The 13,948-nt window shown below is 42.3% G+C and overlaps 1 protein-coding gene across 1 annotated transcript in view; it reads left to right on the top strand.

The window, feature by feature from the left end:
* Positions 1–12,940, top strand: part of LOC139691055 (peptide transporter family 1-like) — a 49,112-nt gene extending 36,172 nt beyond the window's left edge. Inside the window, exons 12-15 of the mRNA XM_071588784.1 lie at positions 4,351–4,462; positions 4,554–4,682; positions 11,441–11,548; positions 12,788–12,940. Of these exons, the coding sequence (XP_071444885.1) occupies positions 4,351–4,462; positions 4,554–4,682; positions 11,441–11,548; positions 12,788–12,940 (502 nt within the window). The remainder of the gene's footprint in view (positions 1–4,350; positions 4,463–4,553; positions 4,683–11,440; positions 11,549–12,787) is intronic.
* Positions 12,941–13,948: the final 1,008 nt, after the last annotated feature.

The raw sequence follows: 13,948 nt of genomic DNA on the forward strand, positions 1-13,948 counted from the left end.
CCACACGCCCTTGCGGCGGCTTGCGGGGTATTAAGTAGATGTAGATGTAGATATGTGCTCCCCATGAAAGGCGTGGTGTTAGAACAACCCCCAAATATTTAACTTGATTAGCCGTAGTCAATACTGAACCCTCTATTTTGTAGTTTATATCCTGTTCCTCGCTTCCTTTATTCCAAAATTTCAAAACTGCGCATTTATCTATATTAAGAGTTAATCCCCATTTATTGCACCATTCCGAGATATTGTCTAAGTCTCTAGAGAGTAGCTCGCGATCTAGTTGGCTCCTTATTTCCCTGTATATCACCGTGTCGTCAGCAAATAACCTTAGATTGCTACTAACGTGTGTGCTTAAGTCATTTATCTATATTAAGAACAGAAGAGGCCCTATTACACTTCCCTGGGGGACGCCCGAAGTTACATCTCTATCCGTTGAGCACAACCCATCTATGACTACTATTTGTTTGCGGTTTGACAAGAAGTCTCTAATCCAATTAATTATTTTCTCATTGATCCCATAGTATTTAAGTTTATGTAACAATTTATTGTGTGGGACTTTGTCGAAGGCTTTTTTGAAATCCAGGAATACTGCATCGACTTGTGTGTTCTTTTCTCCCGATCTAAGTATATCGTGAATGAAGAGACCAAGTTGTGTTTCGCAAGATCTGCTTTTCCTAAAGCCGTGCTGGTTGTGGATTAGTATTTTCCTACTATCAAGAAATTTCATAATGTTAGTGACAATAATGTGTTCCAATATTTTACAAGAGATCGATGTTAAAGAAATGGGTCGGTAATTGGTTGGTTTATCCCAATCGCCGCCTTTATAGATGGGAGTTATATGGGCTAGCTTCCAGTCGCGAGGCACTGAGCCTTCTTCTATCGATTTTAGAAAAACAATATGTAAAAACGGGGCAATGTCTTCAGCTAATTCCTTTAATATTCTAGCCGGTATTTCTTCCGGACCAGGTGCCTTGTGTGCTTTGATACTACGGAGCAGATGTACTATTCCCTGCTTGGTCAGTGTAATATCGCTCATGTGTTCCCCGGGTGGGTGTGGAGGATTATTTGGTGCGTTTGTGTTTTTGTTGTAGACGCTCTGGAAAAAATGGTTTAAAATATTTGCCTTTTTCACGCTATCTGTAATGATTTCTCCATTTTCCGTCTTCAAAGAGTGAACAGTGGGACGTTTACCCTGTATTTCCCTAACATAGGACCAGAATGACTTTGGATTTGTTGGTTGGACGTTGTACCATCTAGGTTCCTTACTGTCGCATTTGAGTTTGGACGGGATGTACGTCTTCATTCCTTCGCGTTAAATATTTAAGAAATAATTCCAAGTGTTCTCTGTATTTGTTGTCAGTGTTTTTGTCTTGTATTCTGGTAATTTTATCTTTAAATATTCTCTTAGTCCGTTAAAATCTGCCTTGTTGTATAGGTATATTTTACGCTTTTCTTTGTTTATTTTGACGAACTTAGTTTTTAACTCTATAAGAATAGCCTTATGGTCACTGATTCCGTCTATTATTTCAATGTTAGTAATGATTTCGGGCTTAGATGTCGCAAAAATGTCTAGTATGCTTTGGCCCCGTGTTGGTGATTTCACAAGTTGTTCTAAGGAGTATTTTGTGAATATATGAAGGAGTTCTTGGCATGCATCTCTGTTTTTGGCAGATTTTCCTACGCAGTAGTTGTCCCAGTCAATTGACGGTAGATTTGTGTCGCCAGCGATTATAATAATACTGTTGCTATGTCTGCTGCTGATAGTGGATATTTGTTCGTCGAGCTTGTGTAGGACATCTGTGTTAGAATCTGGGGGTCTATAAAATGAACACACGAATAGGCTTCTGCCGTTGTAGTCCTTAATGTTGCACCAAACGCTTTCTATGTCATCTACGTCGCATTCATATCGTTGGCTACTAAGATGTGACTTTACTGCAATGAATACTCCCCCACCCAATCTATTTGGTCTGTCCCTTCTGTAAATTGTGAAACCGTTTGGAAAAACCTCATTGTTTGCTATATCTCCCGTGAGCCAACTTTCCGTTCCAACTACTATATCTGCGTTTGTACTGACAAAAATATGTTCAATATCCGATATTTTGTTTCTAATGCTACGGCAGTTTAATGTTATAATTTTAATATGGCTAATAACTTCTTGTTTTTCGGTTTTATGTACGCTAACAAAACTGTTTTGAGACGATTCGTGGTGAACAGAGACAAAAGAATTACATTCACTTGCATTGCTATCTGTTATGTATGTAGAGGCACCAATTTTATTAAATTTACGTGGGTTATATGTTGTTTTAACGCAAGTGTTTGTTTGTTCAATTTTTTTGGGGATTTGAGAGGCATTACCTGAACTGAATTGACAAAAAGCGCTAGATTCTACTTTATTTTCCCCAATATATGACCTACGCTCTTGCCTGCCAGCTATGCTAAACCCTCGAAACGTGTTCGTGTAACCTACGCGCTACCAACTGCGATGCCTCGGCAGTATAATGGACCCCGGAGCGATTAAGGGGTACCCGACACGATGAGAGGACGGGCCTCAGATCAACGAAGTCCGCTCCGATTCCCCGGCAAAATCCCAGCAATCTCTGATTTAAACGCTCAATGCGGCTCCAAACGAGCCTTCCGCGGTCTACACGCGGCACAATACTACATATACTTAATTTAATTGGGACCTTTAACTCTGCCTCGACTCGTTTCACCTCCGAGTGCATCTCCTTAAAGGAGCGCAGGATCTCTTCAGATCCACGTTCCGAGGCGTCGTTTGTCCCGACATGAGCCACAATGCGTAGCTTGGAGCAGCCCGTATTACTGACGGCCGCCTTCACCGCCAGCGTCGCCTGGGGTACCCCGCCGCCTGGTATACACCAGGACGACAAGAATCCAACACCTCCCTCCTGTTGGACTCTGCGCCGCAGCGGATTCATTATACGCCGGACATTTGAACTACCTAATATAACGGTTCCCTCCATCCCCGACCGCTGATGCCTTACCCTAGGCAGTGCCCTCGGAGTAGGGGTAGGGGCTGCAGGTACGGTGGTGCTGTCATCCGACAGCACCTGGTACCTGTTGGAGACGGGGATGGTATCTGCCACCGCAGATTCCAATCCTCGCCGCAGCGTTACCTTCCCCTTGCCCCGAGAGACGACCCTCCAATCGTCCGACCTACGGATGTGAGACACTCCCTCGTTGAGAGATGGGACACGGGGTAGGTCTCTAATCGCCCAGCCACGTGTTGCATTCGGACGAATCCGTGCACCCCTATGGGCGTAGCGGGTTTTCGTATTCCCACCCTGAGCACCATCTCTCCTGAGGGGAGCCCTCCGGCCGGCGATCTCCGATCGAAGCTCCCGCACCATTCTCTCCAGCATGACGATACGGGCCCTTAAAGCCGCATTCGCCAGTGCCTTCGAGCATGGCAACAGGAGACCTGGATGAAGCCATCCTAATTTAACTACCGAGTTCCCAACAAAAGCTAACCTGTATACACTATGGTAAAATTTCTAAAAGGGGTTAGTTAATTTTAGCTCAAACAATAAGTTACGATTTAGAATTGAATATGAAGCCTAAGTGGAAAAAACGATGCTTGAGTAAGGTCTGGTTATCAGAGGACCAAGAAAAAAGATAGTAAGAAAAAGGAAAGCACTCAGCGGTCACCAATCAGAGTCGAAGGACAAAAACCACCACAATCCACTAAATAAATTACTACTACCACACACTACGGTTAACAAACAACACACAAAACGAAAACTATATAAACGAAGCAACGTATACGTTGACACTACACTTCACTAAAACCAAAAGCACCAAGAAGCAAGCTGGCAGGCAGGTAGTCTCTGGTGGGTCAAACCGGTTACGAGGAGCGCTCAGTAGGCCATTGAGTGATGGTGTCACGTTAAAAACACTATTGAGGAGTGCAACGGAAAACCACCTCAATTATTATTCCCATGATAATTAAGATGGTTGGTATAGATAAAATGAGGCCTGACAGCATATAGTAGTATAAAAATGGCCACTTCGACCAACTTTTTTTGCTTTTTAATAGATATGGAATACTTTCTTCAATGGGAACTATTTCGACAAAATGGTGCCGCGGTGAAGGTGTTAATTAAAATTAAGAATTAAATTTATTGAGTTCGTCGGACGAGCAGATAGTTTCGCTGCTGTTCTACATTTGGAGTGATTTGATTTATTTCAAAATATTTATGCTCAAAAGATATTAAAGCAGAATCAAGGAAATCGGCGCGCTATTACATTATCATCGTAGCAATGGTGATACGTAAATGAAGCGATAAACGAGTAAATGAAGCCACGAGAATAAATGATTTATTTTCCCGCTCACAGGTATGCCGTCTACGTTGAAAGACATCCCGTCAACGTTGATAAAATTGGCCAAATACAACTTTACCAAGGAGGAGTTTATACTTTAATCGTCCAACAAAGGGGAAAAGAATACGTAAGTAAAGTGAAAGAGCTAAGAATAATGATGCCAACTCAAAATGTCGGTGAGAGGGCTCAAATTAAAAAACAACGCTTCTTATTTCCAGATAATGGAGCTGATAGAGGTGACGCCAAGGAACAATATTCACATGATGTGGCTGCTGCCTCAGTACATCATAATAACGGCGGGCGAAATCATGTTCTCCATCACGGGTTTGGAATTCGCCTTCACCCAGGTAGGTAGGGGCGACGGCCCAGAGGGTGTTAGGCTCCCTGCGCTGTCAAAATGGGGAAGTTGACCCAAACAATTGAACGAGAATGCATTCGAATGCGATCCCAACAACAAGAAAATTGAACAGCGAAATTATCCATGGACATGCAAAGAAAATGTTGGTGGTCCTATAAAAAAGGTTGGTGGAATATAAAATTCGGGAAATAGATGCCAGAACTGGCCGACTCAAAGACTCCTTCTTCCCACGGGCAATACGGGATAGCAACTGCAGGGTTATAGATAGCAAAAATTCCACTTGCCACCCTCGGTGTCTAAAAAATAATTAGTTCTACTTAAATGCATGCTCTTCTACTAACCTCGTGAATTTTGTTATCATAGGCCATTCTTTCCGAATGACCTCATTAGTGTTCTGTTCATCTGTTTTTAAGTCTCCCTTTCAATCCCTCGTCCCTCTCCGCGGGGGGAAATTCCTGCTACCTGCAACGTTGGGTCGCATTCCCTGCCTTTTACAGTCTCCTCGGGGGGTAGAGTGTTTTGTGGTGCATGTTCATGTGGTAGTGGTGTTTCACATTTTTGCTTGTTGTGTCCTGGCTTGAGTGTTGTAGGATGGCTTTCGTGCTGCATTCTGGGGTGCAGTTTTTTGTTGTTTTGCGGTATACATGTTTGCTTTAGTGTTGGATGAAGGGTTGTTTGCATGAGTGTGTACGCTGCTGTGGGTGTAATTTTCCACGTTGTTGTTTTGCATGCGGTATTGTTCCTCTTTAGGGTTGGTGACCTAACACCCCCCGCCACACGCCCTTGCGGCGGCTTTCGGGGTATTATGTAGAAGTAGATGGTCCTCCTGTCGGTTTGGAGATGGAAAAAATATCTTAAAGGAGCGATTTAAGAGTGGACTACACTATGGGTAGGAATTATGTGCTGCAGATGGACAGGGGAGTGATGGTTTTGGTCGGAGGGAGTGGGGCACAGCTTGTGTGAGTGGGAGTGATTTTGCAATTCGCAATGGTTGAGCATCATAAGGGTTCTCCTCCGTGGGATTTACGCAACAGATAAAGTGGCAAAGGGAGGACGTCATACCAAAGAATGGCGCACAATCATCTTATTCAGTGGAAGGAACATTTATTAGCCAAGTATAGATCCTCTAAAATTGAAACCAAAACAAAATTACGTAGCGCCTTACAAGATTTTTAACGTTGTGTACTTAGCGAATATTTGGACACTGACCCCAAAGCTTTCTGGTCATACAAACCGCAAGCTTTCTGGTCTTGTATATTAGCGAGGTAAAAGGGGGTAAGTACACCGTGGCTTGCTTAAGGCATTGTAATAATATAATTCATACTGACAGTGAAGGTAAAGCTAACATCCTAAATTCATTCTTCCAAATCATTTTCACGTGTTGCCAGCGCACATTTTCAAGAAACAAAACATACTCAAATCATGGAAAAAAATAACAGCGGACCAACAAGGAATTGTCAAATTGCTCAAAGAGATTAAACGCAACAAATCCCCGGGTCCAAAAATATAGCAGCCAGGGTGATAAAATATTTAGCTCCTAACATTGCCCCGTACCTTGAATTTATATTAAAGAATCCCTCACAGACTGCAAGGTCCCTAAGAATTGGAAAACCGCGCAAATAACGCCTATTTCTAAAAGTGGTGACAAGTAGGACCCCAGTAATTACAGACCTATATCTCTCACTTCTATCGGTTGCAAAATCTTAGAGCATATAATTGTCAGTTCCATAATGAGACACCTTGACAATATTAACTTTTTAAGTGACAATCAACACGGATTCAGGAAAACCCGCTCCTGCGAAACCCAATTAGGATTATTTACACATGATTTACTTTTATCAGGTGAGAGAGGTAGGCAAGTGGATGCGATCTTCTAAAGGTATTTGATAAGCTTCCCCATGGTAAACTTGTTCTTAAATTAAAGGTCGTAGATATAAACAAGGGCGCGATGAATTGGGTAAATATCATGTGAGCCTCATGAAAGACATCATGTGAGGACTACAGGACAATAAGTTTGATATCCCACGCAGCTAATGTTGTTCTCAGGATCATACACTCATACACAAAATGATAGAGAGTAGGGTAAATGATTATTTAGGGGATGATCAGTTTGGGTTTAGGAAGGGAAGAGGTACGCGTGATGCAATTGCAGTAATGAGATTATTAATCGAGAGGGATATAGAATACAACCAGGAGGTATTTGCCTGTTTCGTAAATTTCGAAAAAGCTTTGGATAGAGTGAATTGGGAAAAACTAATGTGTATACTGCAGAAAATAGGAATAGATTGGAGGGAAAGGAGGATAATCCGCAACCTGTACATGTCTCAGACGGCACAGGTGCGAGTGGGGAACGGGGAGTCCGGTTGGGCAGTGTTAGGAAGAGGTGTAAGGCAGGGTTGCCCATTATCACCGTCGCTGTTCTACCTGTATGCAGAGGAAATGATTAAAGAGGCATGGGAAGAATTGTAGGTAGGAATGAAAGTGGGCGGGAAATTCGTAAAATCAGTTAGGTTTGCTATATGACCAAGCTTATTTTGTCAGTCAGCCAAGGGACTGAAAGCATTGCTGAGTGAATTGGACATTCAATGCGACAGGCATGGGATGAGAATCAATATTAATAAAACAAAGGTTATGCGATTTTCTAGAAAGAAAAAGGCTAAGCTTATCATTAAAATCAGCTTAACATTAAAAAAAGAATTAGATAAAGTCCAGAGAAAATCCGCTAGATTCGTAAAAATTGTTATGATAAAAACACAAGTGTGACAGGTCTCTTAGGGGATTTAGGCTGGGAACCACTTGAAGTGCGGAGAGAACAAGCGAGGCTTAGACTTTTAGAAAGGTTCAGAACAAACGAGTTTAAATATGACACTGAAGGAATTATAATGGCCCCACACTACTTAGGTAGATCAGACCACAAAGATAAACTAAGGGAGATAGATTCCAAGACAGATAGGTACAAATACTCATTCTTTCCCCGAACAATCAGTAATCATAATAGCAAGAAACCGAAGTCACTTTAGAAATATTAAAAACGTTGAATTTACAAGTCGGAACAAAATTAAACACTATAGAGATGTTAGGTATACTTTCAGGTGCATGTGTATGTTAGTTGGTAGTTTGAGTGTTTGCATGTGTGTGGGGTGTAAGTGTTCATGCATGAATGTATGCCATGTTTTTTTTTATATATGATTTTGTCGTTATTGCATGCGTTTTTTTTTCTTTTTCTTTTCTAAATTATGGGTGGTGTCCTAGCACCCCCCGCCACACGCCCTTGCGGCGGCTTGCGGGGTATTAAGTAGATGTAGATGTAGAAAATAGGTGGGCAAAAACTGGAGCAGGTGGAGCAGTTTACGTATCTCGGTAGTGTTTTGGACCAACACGGTCAAAGTAGTAGGGACGCAAGGAGAAGAATTGCGCTAGGCAAAGAGTCTTTCATAAGGAGGAGGGAGTTGATGACAGGGACGTTGAGTAAGGATGTAATGTAAAGACTCGTAAAAACTTTGATATGGAGCGCAGCTATGCACGGCGCAGAAACGTGGGCACTGAAGCAGGAAGATAGGCGTAGACTGGAGGTTTTTGAAATGTGGGGGTGGATAAGGATGGAGATTGTGAAATGGACCGAGAAGAAAACAAATGAGGGAGTGCTGGGCATGGTGGGGGAGGAGACGGGTTCGTTGGGAGAAATCCTATGGAGGCAGGAAAAATGGTTGAAGGACGTTTTGATCGGTAGTGGGATGTTGGCTTTTTTTCAGAGCGGGAACATAAGGTAGTCCTTGACAGCGCTAGCTTCGACAGCGTACGAGTGGCCTAGGGGGTACCTCAGGGAAGTGTAATCGAGCCGTTGCTTTTTCTTGATTTTTGTTAACGACTTGAACCGCGAAGTGAAAAGTAAGATTAGAATGTTCGCGGATGACACGGTGATCCATCGGGAGATATCTGGGGTTGAGGATGGTTTTATTCTGGTGCAGGATTTAGAGTGCATTACTAAATGGTGTTCTAAATGGGGATTAGCATTAAATTATAATAAATGTTCGGTGGCAAATTTCTTTAAAAGATAGTCAACAAAGAGCAGGTAACGGATAGAATACTACTAGTGGAGATAAAAGCAGACCGACGAACTTAGTTATTATTCAGGTATTCATGCCACCGAGCAACCATAAGGAAGAAGGGGTCGATAGGATATACGATCAATTAGAGGACATAATCGCGTGTGTCCCTGCAGGGAAACATTTGATAGTGATGGGGGATTGGAATGTGACGGCAGGCAAAGGAAAAGATGGCGGTGAGGAGGGGGACTACGGTTTAGGCACGAGGAATGACCGCGGGGAGAAAGAGTGAATTCTGCAGGAGACAGGGGTTAGTTATCACCAGGAAGCATATTGCAAGATGCAGTGCGAGGATATAAAAAGTTTCCAGAGGAAGGGTGAAATTGGTGCGATGTATAGCAAAGTAAAATCTTTATCGGTAAGTAAGAAAGGGAGATCTATACTAACAGTTAGAGATAAGGCGGGTAAGATAATAGTTTACACAGGAAAGATCCAAGAGAGATGGAGGGAATATATAGAAGAACCGTGTACTAAAGAACTTAGAACAACAAGTTAGACATAGAAAAGGAACATGACATAGAGAAAGATAGCTTAGGTCCAGGCATACTCGACGATGGGATAGAAAGGAAGATGAAACTAAATAAGGCCGTGGGGGTGGATAACATTTCCGCGGAACTATTGAAATGTTTAGGAAAATGTGGGAGAAAGGGGCTGATTCGTAGTATTTATTTATACAGGGTTCGTCCAGAAAATAAGTGTACTGAGGTCAGGAAAATAAATTATTACACTTTTACATATCTTAAGCTAATATTCCTCAAAATAGGACCCTTGTGAGTCGATGCACTTGTTCCAGCGGCGATCCCATTCCTGGAACGCTCCCGCGAAGGCATCATCGGGAACCTCTCGAAGACACGTCGTCACGGCCTCTTTGACGGCGTCCAAAGTCCCGTATGGCGTTCCTTTCAAACTCCTCTTTATCTTCGGGAACAGAAAGAAGTCCGGTGGTGCCAAGTCCGGGCTGTAGGGCGGGTGCGGCAGCGTTGCCACGCCGTGCTTGGCCAAGAAGTCCGACACGACAAGCGCGGTGTGAGACGGCGCATTGTCGTGATGCAGCCGCCAGATGTTTTTGATCGCTGGCCGGACGCGGGCGACTCGTTTTCGAAGCCTGAAGCACTTGGACGTAAAATGCAGCATTTACAGTTTGTCGTTCAGGTACAAATTCGTAGTGGACGACTGCCCTTTTGTCAAAAAAGACAACGAGCATCGCCTTGATCCGAGATTTGCTCATGCGAGCTTTCTTTTGACGGGGTGATGATGGGGTGTGCCACTCCGCACTTTGTCTCTTCGACTCCGGGTCGTACTCAAAGATCCACGTCTCGTCACCCGAAACAACGTTCTTTTAAAATAATGTGGATCATTTTTGCAGTGATCCGCAAGTTGTATCGCGATTTCCAAACGATTGAGTCTTTGATCATCACTGAGCACTTTCGGCACCAACTTTGCACAAATTTTTCGCATCTGTAATTGCTGCCTAATAATCTCGTGCACTATTGTTTTTGGCACATTACACTGCTCAGCTATCATCCGAACACTAAGACGACGATCAGAGTTCAGTACATCGCGAACTTTTCGCATATTTTCGTCGGTGAGTGTCTTTGATGGGCGTCCAGGCCGTGGTCGTCGTCGACCTCTTCTCTGCCCTCCACGAACATCTTGTGCCACCGAAAGATCATGTTTCTGGACATGGCTGACTCCCCGTAAGCCTGGTTAATCATACCGACAGTTTCGGTAGACGATTTCCCAAGCTTTACCGCAAATCTGATGGAATAACGCTGCTCAAAAACTTCGGCATCGCGTTCCGTGACGTGGGTCGAGCGTGGAGGTTCGCGTTAACAGAGCTCCTCACTACACCACAGCATACTGCCTTTTTCAGCGTCGCTTGCCAACATACCCCCCTCCAATCGCAGCCCGTCAGAGCGGTGCTGGGCGCGCCTGGAGCGGCAGGAAAAAATCAGTACACTTATTTTCCGGACGAACCCTATATATATATACACTTATATATAAACATATATATATACTTATATATATATATACTTATATTTTTATATAGTATATATATATATAATTTATGTATCACACTTTTGAAAGTCTCAAGGACGTGAATAATAATGTTTTAAATTTAGCACTAGTAGAAACAGACAAAAACATAGAAACACACAAAATAGACACTAACGAAGAGAAAGTTTTAAATTTTCTGTGGTCGCAGCGTGGGAAATTATATATATATAATGGACTTCTATATCTTCAGATGAAGACGGGTTGTTTCCGTCGAAATATCAAGTAATAACGGGTGAGTGTTCTTCTTTTTTTGTTTCTATATTGTGTGTTACTGTGCATTGTAATATATATATATATATATATATATATATATATATATATATATATATAGTAAAAATACTTTAGGATCATTTTATTTTCTTCCAACGTCTCAATTTTATCAAGTTAGCTGAGGTCAATTTGTAGAAAATGTTTTTTACTTGTGTCTTCGTTCAAAATAAGAAAATCGAAAAGAAAATCCCTACATGTGACCCATGTACATGTTACCTGAAGACCAACGTGAAACCGGGTTTTTCTTTCCTTCAATATAAATTTTAATTATGAACAAGATAGATTCTGAAAAGTGTAACAATTGTTATTTCAGGCGCCGGCGAGCATGAAGTCCGTCGTGTCCGCTGCGTGGCTCTTCACAGATTCCATAGGAAACATGATCATCATCATCATAGAAGAGCTCAAGATTTTTGACAAACAGGTGAGATTTAATGTGAAAATATAGTTGGTGACCTATAGCTATTTCTCGCCACGCACTTAACAAAGCCCTGTCGCATCTTTGAGCCAACGTCGGTGCTAGAGGAATAAAAATTGCCAGCGCGCGTGCAGAATTATACGGAAGTAGATTGATAGTTGTACGATAAAGAATTAGGGTATTCGCTATTTTCCCCCACGACTTGCATTCCACAGCTAAACATGTGGTAGAGGCGTGATTGTGATATTAGAGTACGATACACGCTAGAGTGCAGCCTCATGAATCTTGAGTTAGGGAGGCAAAGCCAAATAAATATTTAAAAGAAGATGGAATATACATACTCGCCTTGACAATTACGACTCCAAAGTAGTAGAGGAACATCAAGGCCTTGTTAATTATCAAATAAGATGATTGTTAAGGTCGTTTCAAAGGGTCGTTTTCTTCTCGCACAGCGTTTACCTCGAGAAAAAATCCGATTCCACTACGCGAATTATATCCAGGAATCCTTTGACACGATACACAACTTTTGGAAAGTCATATAAGATGACATGCCTTGGAGAGGCTTATTGCGTAAGTAATCGATGCCGCTCTTACAAAAGCTAAGAGATGGTTTCTTCCTCCTAATTCGTGATGAAAATATCCTTTCTGTTTATGTCTCCGTTGTTATTTATATTTATGTACCGTTGTCGTCCATTGTTACCTTGTTTTCTAGTCGCGCAGCAGAAAACAGCTGAGAGAAGAACTGACTTTTAATCGGTCTAAAAACAAATAGAGAAAAATTTTTAAAAATCTTAAAATATTTCTCGAAAAACTTTTCGTTCAGTTATCATACGATTACCATATGGCTTCGTAAGCGAGTCACTGTTTCATGTGGGGAAACTGGGCCGTGTGACGTAGCCTTTAAACAGTAATCTCTCCCAAATTATTGCTAGTTTCTCGAGATCTTTGGAAAGGATGCCACTGGATAAGTCGCATATCAGATAGATGGGAAGAAATATAGGTTGTAAGGAAAATTGGGCTCCAAGTTCCCTGAGCTCTAATCCTCAACCTTTTGGAAACATCCTTTTAGCCATTTACAAGCAGTAGTATTAATTTGGATATTTTCTCCTCAAAAAGTAATAACTTACGCGATGTTTAAAGTTACAGGTGAAGGTGTTTCGATGACCATCGAAAAGTTGCCCACTGCTTTACACTGTCTTTTAGAGGAATCTCTATTAATACCTCGCTTACGTTGTCCATACACAGGCCTACGAATACTTCCTCTACGCCGGCATAATGGTAGCGGTGATGCTCATTTTCCTGTGGATGTCGTGGAACTACAAGTACGTGCAGGTCCACGAGAGGAAAGAAGATCTGGAGATTAATCCAGAAGCGGTGATCACCGCCACGGAGAACTAGGGGCGCTCCAGCGATGCCTTCCACTAGGGGAAGCTATTCCTTCCCACCCCCACCGGCGCTAGATCTCAATCAGCTATTGACGGAGACAGCGAGCCGTCCTACCATGACATTGTAAATAGTGAAAAGTGGTGCGCGCTGTTGAAAGACGCGTTTTCAAAGAAACCAGCTGGGCCTCATGCCAAGTGCTCAAGGAGGGGATGACACCGGGTTCGGTTCCCCAAACGAAGTGAACATTAAGTATGTGTCTATATTTGTGATTAGGTATCGGCAAGAATATCTCAGCCAAATAAATGTTTAAAGTTTTTTTTTAAATTATATGTATACACATATATATTGTTTTTTTAACGAACTATTAATGATAATAACACACACTATAAGGTAGGATTTTGGATAGACATAATAACTAATTAAATAATTTGTGACCCCTAGCAAATCACAACATCCTACTCTACATCAGGTTCCTCTTCATCTCTGAGTACTTCCTTTCTCACTTCATCCCGTCCAACATCCCTATCCTGTTCTTTCCCTTTCCTCGTTTGCCTAACAATCTCCCCTCTATCTCAGTCTTCAACATCCCACTGCGGGTCAATACCCCCTTCATCCACCTTTCCTGCTTCCATAGGATATCTCCGAACAAACCCCTTTCCTCGCCCACCATACCAAGTACTCCCTCATTTGTTTTCTTCTCTGTCCATTTCACCTTCTCCATTCTTCTCCACACCAAAATTTCAAAAGCCTACAGTCTACGTCTATCCTCCTGCTTCAATGTCCTCGTTTCCGCACCGTACATAGCTACGCTCCACATCAAAGTTTTTACGTGTCTTTTCTTAATATCCTTACTCAACGTCCCTGTCATCAACTCCCTCCTCCTTGTGAAAGCCTCATTGCCTAGCGCAATTCCCTATTTTAATGTTTAGCTTAGCCTTTTTCTTTCTAGAAAATCGCATAACCTTTGTTTTATTAATATTGATTTTCATCCCATACCTGTCGCACTGAATTTCCAATTCA

This window comes from Hetaerina americana, unplaced genomic scaffold (assembly GCF_022747635.1).
Source record: "Hetaerina americana unplaced genomic scaffold, ioHetAmer1.1.p SCAF_3, whole genome shotgun sequence".
Classification (NCBI taxonomy): Eukaryota; Metazoa; Arthropoda; class Insecta; order Odonata; family Calopterygidae; genus Hetaerina; species Hetaerina americana.